Here is a 27,274-nt window from a genome sequence, read left to right as displayed (position 1 = left end):
ATGGCATAATCTCCCTGACTGAGGCAGAGTTTTTGCCTAACTGAAACCCCATCCCTGGCAGGATTCAAGGCCAGGTTGGATGAGGCTTTGGGCAAACTGGGCTAGTGGAGGGTGTCTTTACTTATGGGAGAAGGGTGGTCTTCAGGTTCCCTTCCAAGCCAAACAATTCTGGGATTCGATGATTCTATGAAATTCCCTTCATTGTATTTCCTGTTCAGGAAATTTCAAGTAGTGAAGACAGTGCAATTTATATCAGCCTGTATACAAAAAGAAACATGCAGAAAAAGAAGATGCAGTACCACAAGACACCTCATCACTGCTCTTTCTCTTTGCTCCCTTCATGGCTATTTGACAAGGGAACATGAGTCTCCGTGAGACAAGAGAAAGACACCAGTATCCCAGTACAGCCACAGTGTCGGCCATCAAAGGACAAATTTATCTTTGTTCTACCTCACTGTGGCTCAAAGGCAAGAAATTGTTTCAGTCTTGGCTTTGCTGGTCTCGGTTTTGGCTGTCAAGGAAAGGAGGTTTGTGCCCTGGCCTTGCGATATACACAACCATGCAGACGTGAGAAAGTGGAAACCACCACTTGATATCCACAGGCCAGATCTGCTCCCTGAAGCACAATGACTTTAGTTGTCACTGAACTTAAAGATTTGAAGTATAGTTTAGAAATGGTTATTCTGTTCTAGTCTTTTGTTTACTACACCCCTGCAAAACGAATTCCTAAAGAAAAGCAAGATAAACTGGTCCAGTCACAGCTCTTCAAGCCTTGATACAAAACCCCCTATTTTCCAGATGACCTGACCTAGAATGGTACAGAGGAATAGGAAAATTGAAGCTCAAGAACATCAAAATGCTACAACATCAATGACACTACTATTATCTAACCAGAAGTGTACATTTCTTTTAGGTGTATTTCTGTAGCCAGCATCCTCACAGCATTTGAGTATAAGCCCTGAGATTTTGGGAAATGTAGTAGTGACAAGTTCTGTCATTCGAATTTCTGAAGAGATTTGAAAACAGAATAGAGATTTTAATTCACAAGTCAAACTTCTGCCAGTAGATAAAAAGTACACAGATTACCCAAGCTGATAGAAATCTACCATTCATAATTACATTTTCCAAAAAGCTTAGAAACCAAGCAAGTTTGATTAGCAATGGGTGACTCTGCCATCAAGAGAAAAAGAAGAGGCACTGAGGTGCAGAAGAAACCCTCCCCAAACTGTGCTCCAGGGATAACTAGTGACCCATATATTGAGATCCAATACAAGAAAGCACACTGACTTAAGAGCTACTTCAAGCTTATCAAGGACACAGATTAAAATATGAGAAATACCGAGTGGTAATGCAATGATCTTTTGGACCAAAAAGTTTGGAAAACACTAGGATAAAACTGGTTAAAGATCACTTTTAGATTAGTATAGCAAAGGTACATCAGATATTGGCCACTCTGACTGGATCATGATGATTCCAGCATGAAATAAATAGATAAAGGAACCTGGTCTTCTGGCTTTGTACCCATTAATGGCTCCCTTCGTACAAAGAGTAACCAGGACAGGAAATCCACAGGACATTAATGCTTCATCTTTTAGTAACAGCACAAACGTAGAGATCAGTTCAAAAGTAAGAACCTAGTAATTATTTTATCTGGTTCAAGTTTATTGGAAAATAGAAAAGGAATCTCTGTGAGAACCAAAACAATCTCTTTTAGTCTTGAACACACAGCCACACAACACAGTGAAACAGTAACACATAAACACTATCAGAATACTTGGCCAGGAACACACATTTTAAGCTCCACACATGCCCTGGCCTGTTTACAATTTGGGATGCCATAGGAACTCCCTGCTCACAGTCATCATGCAGACCCACAGACTGAATAGGCACCAAATTCTCTCCACACTAACCCAAATAAACACACTGGACTTAAAACTGAGGCATCATTGGGTTTTCAGTTACATCTACACAACCCATCCTCTCGAAAGATAAATCAGAGCTCGAGTCATTTATGTGCTTTCCTGATCTTGACTTTTACTAACACTGAAGAAGAAAGCTTTCTACCAGTCTCACACATTAGATTCTCCAGCTATGTGCCTAAATTTCGTGTGCTTTTGCTTGTTCAAACTCTAAGTGGAGTCATAGGTAGATTGACTGGAGTGATAAAACTGGCTGTAGAGACATAAATCCCAGGAGCCAGGTCCATAAGGAATGGTGTGTGCATGCCTGCTGCAAGACAGGTTTGTGCACAGCTGCACAGACAACAGAACAATTCCACCTGTAGGAAAGCTGTATCTTGAAAACAGAAAAAGGAAGTAATTTAAACATTTATCAGATGAAACAAACTATTTTAAATGGAACAACAGATCAGTATTGAGCTAAACAGCCTGTACTTACAAAACCCCTTGCTCATGCTGAATATATGGACACAGCACTGCAACAGCTTTACATGACATACAGTTGATTCATGCAGTCAGCCTGTGACCGACAGTACCAGCTCACCACTGAACTCTGAATTTTCTTTCAGTAGATGGAATGTTACTCTGATTGAGAAAGAGACTGACATCACTGAAGATCAATGGCTGTTAGCCACAGCGTAGCTACAAAGCCATGGGTGATGCAAGCTGTCCCAAAAACTGCTTCCTCCTTTTCCTTCTCCTTGTCCCCAGGAGGTGAGTGACCCAGCCCTGACCCAGAGGGATGAGAAGCAAGTTAGCTAAAAAATCAAAGACCAAAAAAGAGCTCCTGGGTAATAATACTAGCAAGGGGGCCAATTAGTGCCAATTGCAGTACTCATTTCTGCAATGGCACCTGTCCATTGGGAACTCGTCTAAGGCAACCAAATCGTTTTCAAACAAGCTGCCGAACAGCTGTCAGATGATACAGGTTTTTGATCTCTACTGACCTGAACACACTCAAACTAGAGACCTGCTGATGAAAGACATATCCTACTCCAGTCCCCAGAGCCATCCAGTCCCTCAGAGCACTGGTACAACTCTATCCGAACACAGCTTCTCAGGAAATGGCTGAAACAGCTAAAATAGCACTCTTAAGCCTCAGTAAACATCCAAATGGAACTGAAGTCCAAAGGCATTACCTGCTCTACCCACACCACAAGAAGATTTAACAGCCTGTCAGCATCAGCCAACTTTTTGACTGTACCCAGAAAAAGTCATTTTCTTCAGAGAAAACTTTCCAACATTTACTGCAATCCAGAAGGGTAGCAGTAACAACAAAAGTCAGGGCTAAAATATTGCAGAATCACTCCAAGAATAAAACAACCATCTGGAGAAATACTTGTCTTTGGTTTACCTTAAGTAGAAGTGGATATTTGCAAATTCTCTGAATTGGAGTCAGCAGATAACCTTCTAGTGGAATGTCTGTCGTCTTTCTGCCACCCAAAAGCATGCAACCCTATAATAAAAAAAAGGAAACAAATGTTACCTCAGAAACAAAGCTTTCAGATGCTCTTTGACATTATTTTGAATTCCTATCACACATATTACAGTCAGAAAGCACTTTGCCACACCTGAGATACAGGAAATGGGACTTTGTGCACCACTGAAATACAGCCACCATGTCTGCAAAGTTCTTTGTGCACCAGCAAAAGAAAATTTGCTCTGGGTAACAGTGTCTGTTAAAAGGTATCTTCTCAGAGAAATATTATACAGCTGGTGACTCAATGTTGTAACAATATGATCACAGTCTGCAAACTTAGATGCACTATTACCTAAGAGAATCCAGCCTCCCCCCTCAAGTCGATATGATTGTTCGTCGTCATTAACGACGCAAAGTTTGCACTGTTGGTCCAGAAAAGTCTGAAAATAAAGCCTGCTAACTAGCAATCATGTAATTAACTCTAGTCCAGTCCTTATGTCTGGAGAAAATCAAAGTTGAATTGAAATAAATGAGTCATCTGCATCAGATCCACCAACTCTCTGGCAAAAAATTATGTCTAAGCACAGCTGGACAAACAGCACGGGCGCGCTGGCTGGCTAACCATCACACGTGGAGTTCTCGACTAGTTACTGCCCATGTTGCTGCTTGCCCAGCAAAGAGGCTACAGGAGATGCAGCCAAGGCCACTTCATAGGTAGGAGGTGCAATAGACAGTGGAATTTAAGTAAATCAGGTTTCATTAATTCTGATGTTCATTTAAAAAAAATAATTTGGATTTCAGCATTAAATTTGTGACGCTCTGATTTCCAAATAGAAAGATGGTCTAGAAATCCAAGTCCAAAGAAATTTTAGGTTAAGGAACAGAAGCAACAACTGATCAACCCTTGGAATGAGTTCACACAAATTTAGAGGGGACTTGCATTCCAGAAGAATCATTTCACAGACAAATCTGCACACACTGCCTCAAAACAAGTGATGTTAAACTTCTCAATAGATTATGGAAATCAATTTCTCAGCATTGGCATGAAAGGGTAGTATAAGAATTGGGTGTCCTTACTTCCTTACTTTGTTATAATAATCTGTAATTTCTGTGTGATAAACAGATACTGGCCTACTATAAACTCTTTATACATTTCCCTGAAGATTATGTTGTTGGCTTCTGCCAGAGACAGGTAGGCAAGTCAGACAGACTTCAACTTTATTTCAGATAAACTAGTCTACATTCCTATGTTCCTCCACGAATCTGGACAACTCTGTTCCAAAAATCACCCCAGTTGCAAACCTGTCCTGTCAACAGAAGGTGAAGTTTAAATTCAGTTCAGCCAAGACATACATGCTTTGGGGCATCACCGATAACATTTTCCCCTGTGAAATGCATGCTGTAGCTCAGCCACACTCTGAAATTTAGTGGGTTTTTGGCTGTAGTTCAACAATCCTCCTCTTCAAGGAATGTTCACAGATATCACACATAAATCTCATTAGTCCTAACTGGTATTTTTACAGACAATAGTCTGAGAAATAACCCTTCCCCAGGCTATTCCAGATCTGTGACGTTGGCTACCAGCTCACAATGCTCCCTGCCCAATTTTCCAAGTCTCGAGTGATTCAGTTCTTCCTGTCTCTTCTTTCAGTCCTCTCTCTAGCTCTGGGCTCAAAACTGCCCTTTAACACTCACTGATTTTTCAAACACATTCCCACATTCTGTATTTCAGCAGCTGTGAGGGGGCAATCAGGCCAAATCTATCCTTACAAGCAAAGCTTTGTATTTTAATCCATCTTTTTCTGCATGGTAGCATTATAGCATTGGCTTTGGAAGGCAGTGGAGAAGAGAAGGGAGGCCTGGAAGAAATTACAGCAGCCACAGTAAAAGTAGACATTACAGTGCAGTCTCTCCTCTTATATTTACTGCTATTTTAGGAGTGTCTTGAATTCAGGTGCTGCAGCAAGCCACAGCAGACAGTGTGACATCTTTTATGTGCCTCGTAATCAGTTTGCCAGCTGCTACAGGTAACACAGGAAAGGGGCTTTTGCCAGTCCAGTGGAAGTGGAGAACACTGGGAAGGATGGTGTTTGGGGTCATTTGGTGACTCAATCTAATGGTTTAACAAGGTTCTCAAACTCAGACATGAGAAAGAGACTCTGACTACCCAACAACACGAGTGCTTGTCCCTGCTGCTCCCTCTGAGGCCTGTATTTTGTGGCTAAAAGAATGCTCTGGCCCTGCTTGTGACAGAAATTATGCAGTTTTCTTTTGCTGTGCTGTATTGGGAAAAAGCAGACCTTTGGCAGAAAGGAAAGAAGAGCAGCAGAAAGAAGAGCATGTCCTTCCCAAAAAGACAGCCTTTCTTCCACCTGACAGCAGTTACTAAGAGAAACAAGCTAATGTGCTGAATTCACTGAATGCCAACCCCGCTCTCAAAGCCATGTATCCACAGCCAAGAAAACAAAGACACCCAAAAATTGATCAGAATTGAGGTGGAGGCTAAGAGGAGACACAGCCAAGAAAAGAAATTAAAATAAGGAATGTTGAACAGCAGACACTGTCTACTGGTTATTTCTCCTCCCAGCCCAGCCTCTGTAGAGGCAATTTGAAGGCTGTAAGCAACAGTCCCTCCAAACATAGACGCTAAGACATCACTGGTTGCATGGAGAGTTGGGTCATTTCTGACACAAGCACCAATGACACAGTCAGAGCAATTCATCCAGACATTTCTTGCCCACAACTGGACTCATGGGAAGAAGGGTGTCAAAAGCAGACCACATGTTTATGGTGGGAATGCAGATGTTGAATTGGTCAGAGAACAACCAGGAATCAGATCCACTGGGGATTTGACTTACTGCATTAGTTCTTTCACAATCTTTGCTCAAATTTTCTGTTGCTTCTTCAAAAAAAAAAAAAAAAATACAAAAAATCTTCCCTGTTTGCACTGAAATCCGTCATACCAGAGCTGTGCTTATTCCCATGCCTGAACTCACCGGGGATTTCAACACCTATCCACCCTGAGTGCTGCATACCTGCAATGGGTAATAGATGTGAAATGCCCCACATCCCTGGGATACCAAGGATTTGTTATGAGTACAGTGCAAAGTCAGATCATTAAGTCAAGAGTGCAAGAGAAGGTACTTACCAAGAGGAATGTTCTCACTGTTGGGATCTTGTTCAATTCCATCAGCAGTCTGAGTGCTTTCTCGTGGTTGCTACAGTACTCCTCGTACACAAAGAATTTGTCTTTCTGCAAGGAAAAACAGAGTAATTTATTGACTCAGACAAAACTGGAGTGACTGTTCTGCTGCAGACTGCTACCAAATTCTTTACAAATGGGTTTGCACTAAGAGTGACATTAGGGTTGCCGTTTACATGAAGCGCGTGATACTCCTCTAATGTGAATAATATGTAGAGTCATTCCACTAATTCCTAATTTACTCTTGATGTAAGATAACATCAGTTTTCTGAGCAGAGACTTACAGCACTTTTCCTTTCATGAATCACTGAAATAATATATTGTTTGCTGAAAAAATGGATTTTGCTATCTCAGGGATACTTGCGTGTGTCTCAGGATATACCAACAGAGTCGCCAGAGGCAGAGAAAAGCCAAGGAGCAAGAGGACTGACATTTGAATTTTGCTGACCACTCCTGCAGGAGGAAGAAACAGAGGTTGCTAGGAAGAACCAAGGCCTGGAAGAAGCTCAGAGATCTGGAGGGGAACTATAGCACAAAGCAACCAGCTGGAAATCCCCTGCCTTTCCAGGTTGAGGAAGAACCCCAGTGTGTTGGCTGGTTCACTTTGTGTTCTGAAACAAGCAGTACACTTGACTTCCAGTGCAACACTGAACAGTGTGTCACAGCTGTCCAGATCATTTTCCCTAAAGGGAAGAATTTTATCAAATACACACAAAACAACCAACGTATTAGAGAAATTAGTGGAAGGCAAAGGCAGCTTCACAACTAGACTGAGGTACTTACACTGGAACATGTCACACCCACCAGCACACGCAGTGGACTGAAATCCCCTGTTTAAGAAACACGGGTCAGCTGGCAACACCAAGTTCTGCTTTACTGATCTCCAGAATCAAAGACAGTTGAACTTCTTCTTAGTAAAATGATCAGAGATGCTGAAACCATTGCAAATATCTGGAAACACTGAAATGACTCACAAAAGAAGCAGTAACAACTATTTCCATGCTTGAGCAAATCAAGCAAGGAGTGAGTTGATCTTTTCATCACTGTTGGGAAGGGCTGGACTTTCAGCAGCTATGTTATAGAATCATAGAATTGTAGGGGTTGGAAGGGACCTCAAGAGATCATCGGGTCCAACCCCCCCTGCCAAAGCAGCTCCCTAGGACATATCACTCAGATAGGCGTCCAGACGGGTCTTGAATCTCTCCAGAGATGGAGACTCCACACCTCCCTGGGCAGCCTGTCCCAGGGCTCTGTCACCCTCACTGTGAAAAAGTTCTTCCGCATGTTAGTGCGGAACTTCCTGTGCTCCAACTTGCAGCCATTGCCCCTTGTCCTATCCCCACAGACCACTGAAAAGGGGCTGGCTGATTCCCCCTGCATCCCCTGCTTCAGATAATTATAAACTTTAATTAGGTCCCCCCCTTAGTCTTCTCTTCTCAAGGCTGAAGAGTCCCAGCTTACTCAGCCTATCCTCATAGGGGAGATGTTCCAGGCCCCTAATCATCTTCGTGGCCCTTCTTTGGACTCTCTCCAGGAGATCCCTGTCCTTTTTAAACCAAGGAGCCCAGAACTGGACACAATACTCCAGGTGGGGCCTGACCAGGGCAGAGTAGAGGGGGAGGATCACCTCCTTTGACCTGCTGGCTATATGGAACTCCAGTATTGTATTCACCAGAATAAAAAGGACATCAAGAGATTGAATTAGGCCATAGTCAGGCTAAATGATTCAAAAACCAAAAGACATTTTTTGGGTGCTTGTCACAAGAGTAGTTTCTTTCCTGGGTCAGGTCAACTTATAAGCCACAGTGTAGTGCCATGCAGAGATACTCAGACAAGGTACTCTGCATATCAGCAATAATTCAGATGCATTAGCATGGCACTCTGCCAGGGGTAATATGCAAGGCTTCCAGGGCTGGCATCTCAGGGCACCATGCCATACAGACAATGCCCTCCAGAGTTTGCTGTGGCATTCACATCACTAATTCTCTATTTAGGATCCTGGACTGAAAACATTCTATGAGAACTTTTTAATCTTCTCAGAAATAAGTAGTGAATTTTGGGGAATTTTGAGTTTCGACTGGACTCCTAGCATTCTTCAGAGATGCAGAACTCCCTGTGTAGCTGAAGAGATCTGCAGCATCTATCTAGTTTTAAGACAGCTTACAGTGATTCAAACAAAAAATCACTGCCAACTGAAGGAGTTAAGTAACATGAATCCATGGGAATACAGCTGCACTTACTGAGCATTCCCTTCACTGTTGTCACATGGAAAAGAAATTGCGTTAATTTCAGTTTAGGAGAATTTGACATTCTGGTCAGATGCTCAATGGCTAGATGTACATGCTGAGAGACTGTAAAATACTTTTGGGTTTGGTTTATCACTAATCCAGTGATTTTTTTTGCCCTCATGCTTCCAAAGGAAGAATTGAGAATAAACACATGTATACCCAAACACAGTAACAATAGTACAAAGCAAATGAAACAACAGTCACAAAGAGTACAGTACAGAAGGCAGAAATACAGATATTCAAGACTTTTTTCCTTCATCTACAGCTGTTGAGGTCAGTACTGGGGTTTAACACCAGGAAGCTCAAGAGAAACAAAGGCTTCTGACCACCAGAAGTAGGAAAAGCCAGGGCTTGGGTCCATAGCACAATGGAAAGGAGGCAATTGAGAGGCACAGGATTATTTCTGACCACACAAACCGGAGGGTTACAAAATAAGACGACAGATATCCGAGTTTCTCTGACATTTCCTCCTCTCACCTCCCCTCAACTCCCTGGATGCACACAGGCAGCATGCTTGAAACTAAAAATAGTAACCATTAACACAACATCATCCGTTATACCAATGCAAGCAAAATGTCATTGCTCAGGTTTCTGACTGCAGCTTTCAGTGCCTGGAGTTCTGGGAAGTTATATTTAGATCATGACAAAATCCCTTTGCTAAAGCTCAAGTCAGTACAGCAATTATACACACACCAGAGTGCTTTCATCAAGTCTTTTTCAGCTGTCCCTCATGCATGAGACCCACAAATATGAGAACTATGCTTTAAATTACTCAGTGTCTGAAGTGTTTAATTTCCTCTCTGGGTGACATTCAGTCCTGGACTCTCCCATCTCCTGGTGAGGAAACTATCAGTTACATAATTACAGATGTTAGCCCAGGAATTCTGAACCTGCAGTTACGCTATATTAACGTGCAATTATGGTCAGAGATGTGACCACATAAAAATGACACCTTCTTACTCAGCAAATCTGCTGGATACACAACTAGACCTTCTGATTTTGGTGACAGAAATAAGTCTATACTGTTCTGAAGTTTGGTTAAAATAAATCTTTAACCAATAGTTTACTCTCCAAATACGTTATTTTGGGTCCATTAGAACTGCCCACAAATCAGTGCAAGTTTGAAAATAGTTCAGACTAGAAAAAAACAAATAAGACATTTGGAAAATTGTAACAATTTTACTTGAACATATTTTTAACGTGGCCTGGCATTTTCTGGTTTCCAAGCAGGCTGAAACCAATTTTGTCAACATGACAAACCTAAGCAAAACAGAAGATATAATTCTCAACAAAACAAGATCCCTGAATACTTAGACAGTAAAACTAATCACATATGCAACATTGCTCCTAAAAATGACAAGAAAAGATGTTTCCCTTGAACAAATTTCTAGCTATTACATCACCAAACCTCCAGCAATATGGTAATATCAGAAATGAAGCATCTGTCAATTCTCAGCCCTCCTGCTCTGCAGACCAGTCACACATTCTCATGACCTGCACAAGAGCCTATGCTGATGAGGTGTGATCATTCCAAGTTGGGTATATAAGCTCTCTTTGATGTTACAGACTTGCTCTGCATGCCATTAGAGGCTGCAGATTCAATTTTGAATGTTTACGTATGTTCCTTACTGTCTGTTACTGTCACACTGAACTGCAACTCCAGAGGAAACTCTAGCACCTAACATCAGACAATGAATTTCTCACGATCACCTGATCAAAAGGAGTACACTAGGGCACACGTCTGTCTTCTGAAGCAAAACAATTTCTCACACCTGAACATGAGAGCAAGTGTATTTCCTCATCTGTTAAAACACTTCACAAAGCTAATATGCAGTGATTGTTCTATTGGAACCCTTGCAAAGTCTGCTTGCTTGCTTCAGGTGTTACTCAAAATCTGAATCCTTCTGAGCTGGAGATCCAGGCAAGAATGTCTTAGCAGTATTATAAATGGATCAACTCTGATCCTGGAGGCTCCTAACAACTAAAGGCGGTGGCCTGCTTCTGAAGATCAGTGGACTGCTGTTGAGTGAAGTTTTCTAGGCCAAGGTAAACCAGGAAGGGAGTCAGGCCTACACAGATCAGAAGCACTTTAGGATACACAATCTCATGAACAGGACTCAAACACTGCAGTCTGTTGGAACTCCACATAGGGAATTTGGGTGTCTCTATCAAGGATATATGATACAAGGAAACTTTAAAAAAATACACACCACTAAGAAATGCAGTGTCTGGGGCGGGGGGGGAGGAGTCCTTCAAGAATCCTCAAGCTATTCACCAAATTTATGAGTGCTTTTAACATTGAGTTTCTGAAGAAAAGCACCTGTGCTGACATCTGGCTGCTCACAAGGGCTGGGTTCATCATGAGAACTAAGAATGACCTTGCCAGGTGATACACTGATACATGCAAGATTCAAAGCCTTACGTCACTTCCTCACTGCAAACTCGCCTGAGGACACACCGCAACTTGATGAGCATGAAAAAGCAGCACAGAAGGTACCCTTCCTAGAACAACTTCGAAGTGCATTGTAACAACAAGAGAACCTTCCTGAAAGTGAAAGGCCAAAGAAATACGTTATCTGTGTTTTCTCTGGGTAAACTGGCTAACAATGTATATTCCAAAAAAAGCCCTTCAGCCACGCTTGCCAGAGCGTGCCACAGCAAGAGAACGGTTGGCTTTCCCTCCAGGAAACCACAAGTGTGCTGCAAGGGCTTCTTGGGGTGGCAAAACACTGTATGCCATTTAAAAAAAAAATAAAACTGTTTCAGCACCATGGAAACACCTTCAGGAGTACTGTTTCTGCGACACAGGGGGGCTTATGAATGTATCTGCTTCATGAGAACAGCCCCAATTAAGGAAATGGAGACTCTCTGTGGAAGCCTTCACTGTGACAGGGCACAAATCCCAAAATATCCATGGTAAGCTTGCTTCTAAAACCTAGGCACAACCTGCATACAGGGACAGATTCTTTTCCTCCTCTATTGATAATATTCTGTTGACCTTTGTTTACTAAGACTTGAGGTACCACAATGTTCCTTATGGTATTCCCGCAGTTCCTTAAAGTTATCATGGATGAGTCAAGCTTTTTCTATATATTCTGGATCAAAATGTATGTTTTACTTCCTTCTGCATAAGCTGCTTCTTCCCCAGGGAATTGTGAAACAGTTGATGTACACATTATTTGCAATGCACTCCACAGACAGCAATGTAAGCTGATCTCAGTCAAACTGCCTCTATCAGAAGATAAATTCTCAGCAGCTCTCGTGCCTATGCAGTACAGTTTAAATCCTGTATTTTTGCACGTTTGATAAATAAGAAACTTTACATAATTATTAAATTTAACAGTAATAAAGTTACAAAATTATATGTTCACATACAAGGAAACACTGCTGATTACTACATATAAGAGGCTTGAATTCAGCCAAATGACAGGATGTTAACGTTTCTGGTTATTCAGCACTACTCAGAAACACAGTAGACAATTTGACAGCATCACTGAAAAGCCCTCTAATTTTAATACCCCTGCTAATGAATACTAATATATTAGTACAGCACATCTTGTTGGTAGGCAATAACTAGTGGATAGTCACAGCTTTAAGTTCACCAGTATGGTGTTTCAGCAGCTGACAGTCAGTCACATCTGACACAATTTTTGGGCATGGTCTCAATATAACACTTTCCAACACTATTTTAATAATTATCACAGCATAAATAATAATTAAACAAGGGAGGGGTAGTTGATAAAGCTCTATGAGCAATGAATGGCTGTGTAATTGCTGTCCTCTCAGACCCAATGAACTGTGAAAGCATGAATTTTCATTATGAAAGCATAATAGAACATATTTTGATAGAATGTTGGCCTGTGGCTTAATGCAGTTAATAAGAATTTGAAGAAATGGCTACTGTGTACATGCTTTCTAATTTTCAAATATCTCAGGAGGGCTGCTCCATGTGAAAAAACGTGCAATTTCCAATTACGGTACATGTAAATTAGGTATCTTTGCATTTAAGTGAGTCCAGCTTGTGTATAATAACTGATCTTGCATATACAGTATGCTGCTCTGTGTATGCACTAGCCAGAGCATGGTACAGATACCTGATTGAAAATGGGGCCAAGTAAAAAATAAAACAACAATCTACCACAGGATAACACATTATAAGAAACAAATTTCACAGTATAAGAAATAAACAGCAATGAGAGGAGCAATGGTGGGATCATAAGCTGCAAGTGCACAATCCCTGGAACGGGTCTGTGCTTTCTGGGACCACCTGGCAGTACCAATCTGGATCAGGCTGGCATACATGATCATATTAGGGATGTAGTAGGAGAACAAATAGTACGGCCATGAGATGTAAAGTCAAATGACACAAAGTATAGCTGGTCAAAATGTCCTCAACAACCCAGCACTGGCAGAGTGTATTTGTATCATATGACTATTTCTCATTTTCTTTCTTTGGCATTCTTGAGCTAGCATTATGAGTTCAAAAGCCAAATTTTATTTGCTTTTGAGCTACAGAATGAAGCTCATTTATTCCATGGCAAAAGGCTGTGTGTTGTAACTTGTACTGCATTTCAGCAAGATAAACCATCCCTTCGCTTTCCTTTAGTGAAGGATAAACATACGCACAGACACTAACCACTGTAAATGAGGTATTGTCCTCTGGTTTTGATTTCAATCTCTGTGGGTTTCTTTTCTTCTTTTTATTTTAAAATGCACACAAAAATTACTCATTTACTTGAAACTGTACTGCTTTTTTTGAAACATTTAGAACCAAAGCAGACAAATTCTCAGCAATAAAACATGATCAACTGGAAAAGGAGGAAAAAAAAGGAAAAATATTCAATGGGAAAAGGAAGAATTTCTAAAAATACCTCATTGTATAGTTGAGTTTGATGTGCTTTCCATTGTTCTAACCTCATTCACAATTTTTTTTCCCACCCTACCTACAACTTTCATACAAGATACACATTGTCGTAATATTGCCACAAGTTTTAGAGATTAGGGCTAGCTAAGGGGCATGGGAGCTTATGACAGGAAACTGCACTTACAGATAGCGTCAAGTCATTGTACTTACAAATTTTAAGAAAACATTTCCCAGTTCATGCTGAGACTGAGGTTCTGGTTGTAAACAAATTTCCAGGGCAGCCAGGAACTCCTTGTGAACACCAAGAATGTCTTCGATGTTAGAAAATAAGATCTGAAATATAAAGAAAACAACAGTGCTTGCTGTTAATCTGAGAGTGTTTTGTTAAAGTAGTAGCACCAAATTATTGTGGGCCTAGACCTGCTGCACAGAGAGGGACCTGTACAAAATTAATTACACTGTATTTAGTCATTTCCTGCCCCCCTACAGAAATCTTTATTGCTACTCAAGTACTGCTGTAAATGAAGGTTATCTTTCCAGATACCTGAGCATGATGAATGGGAACAATCCCTTTCAAGCCTAGAGAAAATTTCCTATGAGACCAAGCTGGCAAATGGAATGAAAGGGACCAAACTCCCTTTGCAGGAGACGGAAAGGCAAATGACTTCCTGCTTCTTTCTCGTGCATTAGAAATCACTTTCTGGAAGCTACCACACACAAAGATATACCTGTAAATAAGAGACCAAATCTCTGCCATGTGGGATCTAGCATTTCACTGACAGGAGTACAGAATAGTGTAAAATGCTTGCAAATCACAAGATCAGCATTTGAGAGTTCCCTTTCACCAACCTCAGTGGATTTAAAGGGATATGTGATGGCATAGAGGCCCTCACATCTAAATGATCCCTAGTGATCTGAACATATATATGCTAAGGAGAATAAATTGCCAGGGTGAAAGTTGCTATAAGCATATAAGCTTTGTAAGTCTTAATAATTTACATTAAAAACACAAGAATAAAGTGTGAATACAAATGTAGGAGATGGTATGCTCCTACATAGAGGGAGAAGTCCTGATGCATGGTGACACAGCCATCAGTATTGACAGCCACAGGAAGAAAGCCTGAATGGACAGAGTAAATCCTGGAGTCTGCAGTGACATACACACTGCAGATGTTTTCTGTCACTTTGCTTTAACAATGCTACTTGCAAAGAGATCTGCAGCACAATCAAACTGGGTGACATATTGGAAGCAGCATCCCAGGTCTTGCACAGGGCAGGAGCGACACTCCTCTGTACCTCAAAGCATGCAACTTGACAGAGCATTCTCTCTTTCTGGCCTTTGGTGTGGAAGTGATAGAGCCTAATGTCTTCCAACACCTTCCAGAGCATCTTATGTTAATACTAAGCTTTCCAGCTTTATGCAGGGGAATTCACCAGGTGTGACACTGCATCAGCCTGGTGGCTGGTGATATGGCAGTAATTCAGAAAAACAATAACCTGTAAATTAAGTCTAATTATTAAAGGCAGGAAGGAAACTTCAAATCCTGGTTTAAAACTAGTCTCTCTCGGGGTTTGCAGGGATAGACAAGATCAGGAATTCAAGAAGCCTTCCTCTCTGCATGTACCCAGGTTCAGCCCTATGCCTTCCGTTGTTCAAGGACAGAGTATTTCTCTCAAACTCCTCCTGCAAGCTGGCTGCATGTGCAGAGCTGCCTGTCGCATCTTCCTTGTCTTTACTCCCCTCTCACTTCAAGAATCCTGACATATGCCATTATCCACCATCATTAACACACTGGCACCTCACAGCTCCTTTCCAGTTCTAACTAAACTAAAAGAACCCAATACACTGAATTGGCACTGATGGGCTCCAAACCAAAATAGAGGACAGGGAGCTAGGACTGTTTGATTCCTTCCAAAAAGCCACCCCATGCTAATTCAAGCAGAGCATACGGTGATTCTGTCTCATGGCTGAAACTGCTGTGATGACACAGTAGCCTCTGCCTGCATGGCTTCGCCGGAAACTATGCCAAAAGCAGATTAACAAGGAAGAGGAAAACATCTGTCAGGGATGATTTTATCCTTCAGGAGCAGTCTTCAGGGAGTGTTTTTTGATCCAAGGAATATCTGTGTAATCTAATGAATTCCTCAGTGGTCAGTAGAGCTCTGCTTGCAGCAGAATTTGTAGATAAGAAGAGTCATTTGAAAATCAAGGCAGCAGAGAGACCTTGACCACATGTGCTTCTGTATCTAAAGCACAGCTGCCATTTACAAGGCTTTTGCAAGGATCTATGCCTGGCAGCTTGCACACACCCTCAGTTCGGACTGCCTTCAATCTACCCTATCAGTAAGTTTACATCAGTGCCCTGCTGTGAATGTAGCATAATCCTAACAGATCAATAGAGCTATTCCCACACCAGGCTGCAAATAAACTAAACGATGTTGCTGCAACTGTCAGTCACTGCAGGACCTGTAAACTCTAGACCTGGCACAGGACTCAATGTGGCCTTTCTGGAAGGGAATACAGTGGCCAAATATTACCAAAATCTCCAGTCCTTAACACCAGATGTAGGAGAAGGCTGCAAAAAAAATAGTATTGGGAGCTATAACCCAAAAGATCCTAAAAAGCACTTTCTCCTTTTGCTCAGAGGTGAGTGACTGCCAGAGTATCTTTTATTTTCCTCTACACATTTCTGCTGCATAGAGAAAGAGAGGAGAAGACAGGCTTCTCCTTACATAAGATGCCAAACCATTTATAGAGTCTGTGCTACCTTCCCTTGTTTCTGCCAGCCACCTCACAGCTCTGGTGACTCAAGATACATAATATTAGCAGAATTATCCAAAGTCCCAACACAACCTTGCTTGTCCTGTCTCTACCAGCAAGGAGGGAGAAAGGAAAGAACAAATACCTTTCAATTGCAGAAAAGACAATAAAATTACTTGGGGAAGGGGGGGCAGGAGGGAGAGATAATAGACTAATCAGAAAGACTGCCTTTGTGATTCTGTTTCACCAGCAAAAAGCATAAGCCCTTTATTACTGAAGAGAAGCTCTGTTACTGAAAGCTGGGTATTGTAATAATAAGAATAAATGAGGTCTAACAGTGGCCTCAAGAAGACCCCCCAGGCACCTCAAGAATGACACAAAAATGACGTGGTACTTCCCCAGAGGGGAGTGATGAAACTTCAAATGCAAATACATTTAAATCAGCAGAGAATACACGGATTCTTCTGTACAGGCTTTGTGGGCACTGTGTCTGATTATGTGGCAGTGATAATTAATATTCAGCTTGACAGTATATGAATAATGGTAGAATGATAAATTTCATCAACATCTGCAGCTGTTTATCAAACCGGCAAACGGTTGTGTAGATTTATTTCCCATGCAGAGCTTACCTTTTGCACACTTCTCTCCACACAAGATCTACTGTCACTAAACACTTGGCTACCTTTTCTTCAGCCACACCCAAACTAACTCCAGAATCTAAATGGTGAGTTTCTGGGGAGCAGGGACTTCCAACTTTGAAGACAGGCTTAGCTCCACAAAGCTGCTGAGCTGTCTTGCTACCAGCCCGTTGTGATGCCAATCAGTCAATACTACAGTATGGCTAGCCTGTAGAAGGAAGAGCAGAAGCAGGGGCTGGAGCCCTGCTAGGATCTCTGTATACTGAGGTAATACTAGTACGTGAGATGGAGGGACCAGCCCTGGGGACATGCACGCCAGCTGTGGTAGCACTGGCTGGTGTGACATACCGATTACTGCTGCACCCTGCTCCCACAAGTGTGCAGGGCAAAGTTTCTGCTCATCTAGGAGCTACAGAACCAAACACAAGCCTGATAAGTAAGCCTCTCATGGCAGACAAACTCCCCCTGTCCCACTGATTATTGGGTTTCAGTTGTGTGTGTGTACAGAGGGGGGTTGGGTTCACATGCATATGTGTACAAGGAGGATTAAGCCAAATTTCTACAAGAAAGTGTTGCTTGTGTTTATGAAAATAACCAACAAGGCGTCCTGTGTCCACAGGCACTAGAGAAGCTAGCACCTCACAGCTCTGTGTTCTGTCCCGTATCTCTTCCCAGTGCAAGATTTATTTAGGAACCTCCACATGTAAGGGTCTGTTGTCACTTAGTCCTCCCACAAGAACCAAAATTCCTTCCCACTAGAACAAAAAGGCGTATTCCTGCCTCCTCCTCATAACCTCTATCAAGCTGAGATCTCTATAAGACAGCAGATGCAAATTGGCTAACTGAATATTGTCAATCAAAACAGACAAGGGCTGTGCATTCCCTGCCTTTTCTCTCAAAGACCCTGAAAAGGCCTCTCTGTCCTCTACCCACTATTACACAAGTCTTGCCAAGAGTTACTATCTCTGCCAACACTAAACTGTGTCAAATTTTACTGAAATTAGTTGGTGGGATGAAAATTTGCTGGAAGACAACAGCCATAGGAATGGACACACAGACTGACAAATAAACTGTCAGCATGAGCCTCTTTTCCTTAGGGAACCAGTTTAATAAGAATCAGTATGACATGAGGATATTTGATATTCACATCTCTGAACCTAGCTTTTCATTACATATCATTTTCCCTACCAATAACACGAAGAAGATAGAAGAAATACCTTAACATTCTCCTCTGTTATGTACTTCTCAGCTTTGTCCACAGCATTCTGGCGGATCCGGTGAAGAAATGCCTGCAGAGATAAAAAAAGACTATGTTCAAATGGCTTGAAACACTTTGATTTCACTCTTTTATATGATGTAGGTTCCCATCAACATAGTGCAGCTGATTATCTTAAAGACTGAAAGAATATAAATGTTTACCATATCACCACCAGGTTCTTAGGCTCAAGGTTGCATTAAGGATAACAGAAAAGCCATTTCCTACCATGACATTGGGTTTTGCCTGGACATAAATGTCTTCCCTCTGTTGAAACTTTTACACTTAATTATCTGTTACTACCAAGAGACCATAGTGAGGGTCTGTTTGGTTTTTTTCTTTGAAGGTATTTCCTCTCTCTAAGATGCAATTTTTTCACCTTGGGAGGCAGTGTGCCTGATGCACATCAAGACACATCTCAGCAAAGAGGACTGCAAAGAACAACAGGACATTCATGCTGCTGGAGCTGAGGCATGCCAGAGTTATCAGCTAGGGTTATGGACAAGTTCAACAGACTCAGTACTTGGGGAAGGGAAATGGAAAACACCAGCCCCATCAGCTCTGGGACACATTATCCTGTTTGCTGTATTTCATTTGGTTCAAAACACACAAACCAATGCGAGAACATTCCACCTAAGCCAGGTTTCCCCTTCCCCAGCTCTGCACAACATTGGTTTCAACAAGCAAATCAATAAAAGCTCCAGGCCAGAAACAAATGGCCAGGGAGCTGAGTATCAGCCTTCAAAGCGTAATTCTGGTTACTGGAAATCAGGACTTACTTGTATTTACACTGAACATCCCCACAACGTATTTGATCCAGTGGGAAGGGTTTAGCTAAGCACAGTGCATGGGATGTCTACCTCTAGCCTCCACTGTTGTTGTAGTGTTGGCCAAAGGGCACTTCCAAACAAAGAGTAGGGAGTTGTACCTTCCACAGGTGTCAGTAAAGAGAGTTGCAAGTACCCACAGGTGAGAATAAGGGAAGCCTGTGAGGACAGGATCGGCTGTGATAAATGACATGACCCCTGCACAGCAGGGCAGAGGGCTTTCCTCTCTGTTTTGGCAGTGGTTTCTAACTTGCCTCCCACACAAGGGAGTGAGCCCTGGGGAGTGCTGGGAACAAGGAAGAAAGAAACTTTCCTTACCCACCTGAGACAGAGAGGGGAAGCGGGTCATTTCTTTGTATTTATGGTACAAAACAGCTTTGTTACAGCTTGATAATAAAAGGCTTTTAACAGCTGAAGTGTTCCTGAGCAGTGCCCATGTCAGCTGGTGCACACTCAGCTTTTTCTTTCTTTTTCCCTTTTTGCCTGTTGGGATTGGCAGCAGCTTACAACCTGATAAGAAGCCATGTCACTGCATCAAACCTGGAGTTTATGGAATGCTTTGCTTCTGGTATTTTGGTTGGAAGACAGAGAAAGTGTCCCTCTGTCTGACTTCCCGCACTAAAAGCTGCCTCTGCTTAGCCATTGCTCTGTCACTTGTCAGCAGCTCCCACTTTACAGAACAGGCATCAATTTAAAAAAAAAAAAAGAGAGATTAACCAAACAGGCACACAGACTCTACATTTATTTCAGCTCTAAATTCTCAACCTGCTTTTGAATCAATTTCAAGAACTACAGTCATGTGGCTCTTGTATTACTAAACAGAAAGGAGATCCTGGCTAGACTCCAGCTAGGTATGGATGGACATCTTGGAGCTGGTTGTGGGGACTAAGGAGTCTGAAGAACAGATTCCTGTGTTCAAGGGACAAGATGCATGTGCCAGCGGTGGAAGAGGTGTTTTGTAAGAACCAGCCAGCCCACCTGTGCCAAGGAACTGCTGCAACGTTCATGTACTGCCCAGCACCTTGGCAACAGTCAGGGGACTGTCTGGGACAGAGCGTTCAACATGATGACTAATGGCAGGAGCATGACAGGAATAGCTGTGCCCTCCCACTTCAGTGCTGGGTGTGATTTCTGAGCATTAATAATCAGGCATCTGATTTATATGAGGTAACATGTCATATTAAAGTCACTCATTCTCAAAAGATAAGCCAGGCAGAGACTTTTCCCTTGCTTTAATCACATCTGCTTGGAGACAACAAATCCAACTGGAACGATTAATTAATCTACAATTAGCAGCTCCACCGGTGACTAATAGTTACCTGCATATTAGTCCCAGTATGGTGGGTCTAATAATAGAAAGCTAGTAAACAAGTGCAAATCACATTAGCTGTTAGGGGCTAGTCAGTAAAAACAGCAGAGCCTGTGTTAATGTAAACCCCAGCTTTTTTGTGACGCTTGTCTGAAAGATCATTTAATGTGAGCGTGACAAAGAAAGAAAAGGAGAGAGAAATCAAACAGAAATGAGAAAGGCATAGAAGCAGAGAGCAGAAAGGAAAAAAGATCTGAGAGGGAAGGAGGCAGTCAACTTTGTAGGTAGTTTGTCAATCTCCCACAGCCTCTGGTTTGTCTTGATGTGCACGAACAGGAATCTCTCCAGGGATAACAAAACAAGACAGTTACAAGAGATTTCAGTCCTAGAAATTTAGTAGTCTACCTTCCAAAACACAATCCCCTAAAGCATATCAAAACTTAGTGGCTGCAGACCTATTTATTCTCCACTTTTCCATACCTTCTCACAAACAGAATCTTTTACAACAGTCGTTCCAATTAAAAAGCATGATAAGCACAAGCTATGAAACAGCAGCTCACAGAGCTAATGTTGCATGCCCTGTTCACATGACAACATCACTTTCCTCCTAAACCACTATGAGCTTGGAAAAAGCAGCCCTTTTCCCAGAGATGGTGTTCAGGCACTCAGGTCAGTGATTTCCAAACTCCTCAAGTGATTTTTTTTGGAGCTACTGCTTTTACTATGCTCTAAGCTCACCTGTACCAATATCATCCCTCGATTCACCCGGTGACACAGACTCTAAGACCCATTAAGACAAGTGGTATGTAAATGTCTTTAGGAAACCGAGGTACAGGGAATAGCATGATGTTTAATTACACCTAATGATTTTCTGGAGAATCAGACAGGTATTTGAGCCAGGACATGACAAAGGTGATGAAAAAAGGAGAGGTTGTTGGTGGTGTATATTAGAAGACTTGTCATGCCCATCTCATGTTTCATAACATTGTTATTCAGGAGGAATTAGTAGAAGGGGCAAAGGCTTTTCTTGCCACCTAAAATGTTATTGAGGCAAATACTGTCTGGCTGCTCCAACCTCATCACACTCTACACAGCTCATAAACAAATTCAAGGGGTCTAGTCCTTGACATTGTCTATGAGGAACTTTCAGCAAGCTCTCAGTTAACCCTCTTCATCTGCAACACTTTTGATCCTTGCAAAAAGGAACTTGGTATCCCACAGGGATATGTGGAAGCATAGGGGTCAGCTTTCTTGGGAGCTCTGGAAAAACGTTCCTATGACACAGCAGGATGATCACAATCACCTCTCCACTGGAATCAAAATCAGAACTCTCCACTGTGTTGTTGATTTCCTACACTTTGGAACTACCAGGGACTCAGGGAAGGACAGCAGCTTATGATACAGACTACACAGAAACAACAAGTACACCTCAGATCAGTAAGACAGCACTGAAAAGCTACAGAGAGATGAACAGGCAACAAAAGTAGACTCTGCTCCCTTCTATCTGCTTGTTGTATGTTGGTCAAGACTGATATAAGGTCACAAATGTCACAAAAAAACAATGATAAGAAGGTGGTAGATATATGACATCCTCCCCTCTTATCCCCACAGAAGCTGCATTTGCTCTCTCGCCGTTCGCAGGGTTTGTGCTCATCAGTAGAGCACAGGCCACAGCGGATTTGGTTTTGTTTAAAATTCTGCTGCTGCATCAACATAACATCTATTTGTGCACTGTGACTTGTTGCCCTAGAGGTCTGCAGCTTCCAAGCTCAGCAGGCCATGGCTGATGCTCCTCACATCATGCATAAACTCTGTTTATAGTTGGTCTTACAGTTCAAATGCCTTACAGGATTCAAGCAAACATATGAGAAATTAGAACGAGCAGAGTGAAATGCTTCACCTGTGCACCCCGTCACGTTGGGTAAGGTCCTTCCAACAAATACTGATACAAACACATTACAAATCTAGAATGCAATTTAGATATAAAAGTCAATTTCAGTGAGTAAATACTCTTTCATGGCCCCTTTTTAATGACAATGTTTTGTTCTTCAGTTCATAACCCTTACAAACTAGTTACAATGAAACCTTGTTGCTTTGAGATCTTTGCTGCGCCTCTGAACCAGGAAAGCACAAGTATACTTTAAGGGAACAACCTGCTAAATATGAAACAGACTGCAGAAACTGGGAATTCTTTTTAATTCTTTTCAAATGGCCCTTTGCAAGCAATGACTTGTAAACTTAAACTTCATTAAAGAAAAATTCTGTGCTTACCACCTTCTACATGGCCTAAGGAACACATGGCACATACTAGGGACAAGACAGTGCTCATGCCCCTTCTCGAAATTCATGTCTAAGGCAGATGCTATTTCTGAACTTTTGAGGAAGTAAAGAGATTTCTGATAAAACAGCAAGGCAGGCAAACTATGTGTGAGCCTGAGGGAAATGAAAGGGAGAACAGAAACAGACACAGATGAGGCAACTGGCTACCATATACAGGAGCAGTATCTGAAAGGACAATCCTGTGAAACCCCTTTTCTCTACAGGTGACAGGAATTACATGTTGCTCTTCAGAGACAAGTGAGACAACTTTATTAAACTCATCAGTGATTAGGACTGATCCAGAACAATGTAGGGATCTAGATGAGCTGAGTATTTTCAGTTTTAAAATTAATAAATTACTTTACACTTGTGCAATACATCATTTAAAGCTTCTGGCAAGTGCAGACATATTTGTCCCAAGAAAAGGTGAGCACAGTGAAAAATGAAGAGATGACACAGACAATGAATTTCATAATTTGACCATCACTACCATCTTCATCTTGCAACTACAGCACGGGGTTACACATTCATCTGTCTCTGACAATAGAGAGTAAAACTTGTCAGAAAGATTTGAACAACTTCCAAATGTAATTTTTAATTTATGCTTTGTCATCACCTGAATTAAGTACTGCTGCTAAATGAGGCTGTAGGATAAGTCTTCACCTCCACTGCAGTACAAGTGAGATACCAAAAAGCTCCATTGTCTTTAGCTAAGTGTTTTCTAAGTCCCATGGGAACACAGCTCTACTGAAATAGTCTGACAACCCAAAAAAGAATGTTTGCTGAAGTTTGTGTTTTAAGAGCAGGTGCATCCTTGCTCATGTTACTCAATTGTTAGCTTTGGACCTTGTCATCCTGAGCCTGCTCTTTTGCTTTCTATCAGATATGCACTTTATGAGCTAGAGCTCTACATAAATGACAGGAAACATAAATATCCTGCAACCTACATGTGAACTGCAGTTCTCACCTGTGCTGAAACCTGAAAGACAATGCAAAAACCAATCTCAAAATAATGTAACAATGCTGCACAGAGCTATTTATACAAAGTAAATCCCACCACAGCTTCACCACCCCCACACCCCTTTGTAACAACTAAGTGTGCATCTCTACAGAAAACGAAGTCTTTCAGCATTTCCCTTTAAGCACGTTGTAAATACCTGAACACAGATGTTTCACTGAATCCTAACAAGCTTTGGGTTACTGCCCAATTGGGAATCAAGTCCCTTCAACTGGGGATGAACCTATTCCAGTTCTATTGTTCCTAGAGAGGTTCAGCAGTGCACCCTGTTAAGATCTATTGACTTCCAACCTAGAGACAGATGGATTTTGAAGACAGGTGAAGCCATTCTTGCATAAATCCAGACATCTCTACCTTCCTGGAGGAAAAGCAGCACATACATGTAGAATGTTGGGCCTGATTCAGCTCTGTCAGTTATGAAATTTCGGTTAGAACAGTGGAAATCAGAAGCAACTCCTATGACATCATTAGCATTACACATGTAAAGTGGAGCAAGACTGAAGCAACACTGCAACTGTTAAAGAACATCTTGTTGTACCTCTTACACTGTAACTGGAAATCCCGTCAGTATGCACTCATTGCTCAATTACTGGATGCTATATTAATATTTCTATAAAACCACATTTTAAATTATCAGTGTCTGGTAAAGGAAGAAATAACTTAAGTATCAGATGATTGCATTATGCTGAAATTCCTGCACAGACTAATTTCACCTATAATATTTTTCTCTAGATCCTCTTAAAATAATAAAGAGCCACAGCTGTGAGAGAGAGCAACTCTGCAAAAAGTAGCTCAGATTTACAGCCAAATTAATTCATCAGCAAACAGCTGAACAGGGACTTGCCTGGTAGGCAGAGGTGTTTAGTAAGAGGAAATAGCATCAGAAATATCATTTATTGCCCTAATTGCAGGCTTCCTATGTATCAAACTGGCTTTAAAGCCCCAAAGCTTATTGGTACATATTTATTTTTGATCTATCCCCTGAAGAGGAACTAAACTATTAGCTAACCAAGATGATTTTAAAAAAAAAAAAAAGAAGAGAGAAGTTATATGATGGAATATCAAACACATCCTCTGCAAACAGATCAGGCAGTCTGAGCTGATAGCCTGCATCACTGTCTACTGCAAAACAGAAGGTCAAATAGATTCTACCAGACAGTTTTTAAAATTAAACTTCTTTTCCAAAGCTTAGAGCCCTTACATAATCTGGGCTGGGCTGGACGTGAAATGAGATGAACTACTTACTCCGATCACTTCTGCTCTATGACACTCAAGTCACTATTTTCGAAAGCAAATATGAACACCTCTGTCTTCAGAACTATTGCTCCTGCATCCCTGGGGACAATGTTTCTCCCGCCCCAACTCCACCCCTATGCTTCCTGCTTTTATGAAGATTTTTTTCATTCCAGAATAATAATCATTCCACACTCACAAAAACATGGATGTTAGAGCCTGAATCCCTTCTTTCCCACAGAAAACTGTATGACCATCTGTAAAAAAACAGACTCCATCTCAGGTGAAACCACAAAGACCATCAGAAAACAAACACAGCTTCAGTTGCAACCCCCCGATCCATCACATGAGAGATCTTTATCTGAAGCACACTTGCAAATGGTATTTTTTATAACTGTATAGATATACAAGCAATAAATACATCTAGACATATTACAAAACCTCCACTGATACTGACGATTTAAAAAACATTAATAAAGATTGATCAAGGCAACTTGAAACCTTTTTCCCACTTCTTGGTGCATCCTGATAAATACCAAATAAAATACTGGGAAGCTTTCAGAAACGCAGCTGTTTAAAATTATGTAAGTGTATGTATGAATAAAATGCTTGGATAAACAAACTGGATTATTTCTTTATATACTACTTAAGAGAAATAGACACTACTTATGTAAGCTATATGCCTGAGATATTTCCAAAACTCAAACTGATTTGTCCTTAACCAATCCTGCAATTCAAGGCTCGCGCAGTTATGACCGCACTTGGCTGATTTATCTTACATCTGTCTTGCCATTGAGTGTTATACTGTCTATAACATCAAAGTTAATGAAAAACAGTTGCAAGATACTGGCATTGCCTAGTACTGGGAGTTTCAGTGGTGCTTGAGGGAATCGCATTCCAAATGCTTTTCACTTACTTTGACTCTCTTCACATGGGTCCACCACAAAAATGGTTTCTGCCAACAAATTTCCGAAGCCAAGATTCACCCCATCTCATTCCATCCAGCTAGAAGTTAAAGGCTACACTAAGTTAATGATACAAGTTCCCTCTACAACAGAAAGCAACAGGCAGGCAACTTCAGAGGATGAGTTACTGCATTCTAGCAGTGATGTTTAAAAAGAAAGGCTGAATTACTTTCTAGAAAATGCCCTTCTCTTTCCATCAAGACAGTGCCTGGGTGACAAGTTTAGATGAGACCACCCTCCTTGCCTGTCCTAGTTTCACAGCATCTGCAAATACAAAGTTCCAGGGCAGTAAGTGTTACTGAATCATCTCTGAAAGGGAACCAGTAAGTCTGTGTCTCAGCGTGGATGCTACAAACATGGGGACACTGCAAGCTGACACATGCAAAATTAATGTGCACAGACATTCCCAGCGTGGCAATATTCTGGGACTCAGCACAAGTGAATTGATCCAGCAGCACTTCCCAGAAAAAGTAATTTACAAAGAAAGCTCAAAAAAGATCTTGGAATAAATACATCCGTGTTGCCAATGCTGATGTTTACACCGAAATTCTGCAACAAAGAGGTCAGACAAATTCATTCATGCATTGACTGCTGAAGGAAGGTGAAACCAGAGGGAAGTGAGAGTGAAATATGTTACAGTGTTTCTCACTCCAAAGAGAGGTCCCTTTCTTAAGGAGGGTTTGTTTTCATTTGAATTACAAAAAACTTTTTGTGAAGTGAAAGAGACCGGTGCTGCAGAGGGGTCCATTGTCTCTTCTCTCCATTGCCCTGACCTCTGCTATCCCCCTCTCCCCCCAGACACTGACATTTGCATCCTCAAGCAGGGCACAAGATCTCAAATCATTTCAGGGCCCAACAAAAGTTATCTTTTCACCTTTGAAGTCCATCAGGACTCATTTCTACTGAGTTTTTTTTGTCTCTCTGAACTCCTCATGCTGTCCTCCCTCCTCTTTAACACTACCCCTAAATCACTTTGAATATTGTCATTAGTGTAGATTTTAAAAATCCTTCTCCTTTGCAGACCCACAGTTCAAGCATGCCTTTCTGTGAATATGTATCCCTGCATGACTTCAGCCCATTTTTAATCTCACCAGAAAATGTATTTATCTGATTTTCAAATGAGCTTAAGAAAGTTACGTGCTTAATTGTCTCAAACCTTTGGAATATTCTCCCTTTTACTGGCCTCATCATGTATTTCTCCCCATTCTACAACCATG

At 41.5% G+C, this 27,274-nt stretch overlaps 1 protein-coding gene across 1 annotated transcript in view; it reads right to left on the bottom strand.

The window, feature by feature from the left end:
- PREX1 (phosphatidylinositol-3,4,5-trisphosphate dependent Rac exchange factor 1) overlaps positions 1-27,274 on the bottom strand; it is a gene marked incomplete at its 5' end in the record, with an annotated part of 161,044 nt that overhangs the window by 76,317 nt on the left and 57,453 nt on the right. The window contains 4 exons of the mRNA XM_084271342.1: positions 3,313-3,414; positions 6,527-6,631; positions 13,943-14,065; positions 18,349-18,420. Coding sequence (XP_084127468.1) covers positions 3,313-3,414; positions 6,527-6,631; positions 13,943-14,065; positions 18,349-18,420 — 402 coding nt within the window. The remainder of the gene's footprint in view (positions 1-3,312; positions 3,415-6,526; positions 6,632-13,942; positions 14,066-18,348; positions 18,421-27,274) is intronic.

This window comes from Gallinula chloropus (genome assembly GCF_964237585.1).
Source record: "Gallinula chloropus genome assembly, chromosome: 16".
Lineage (NCBI taxonomy): Eukaryota > Metazoa > Chordata > Aves > Gruiformes > Rallidae > Gallinula > Gallinula chloropus.
The sequence above is the reverse complement of the archived record's forward strand: the minus strand, read 5'-3'. Positions and strand labels throughout refer to the sequence as shown.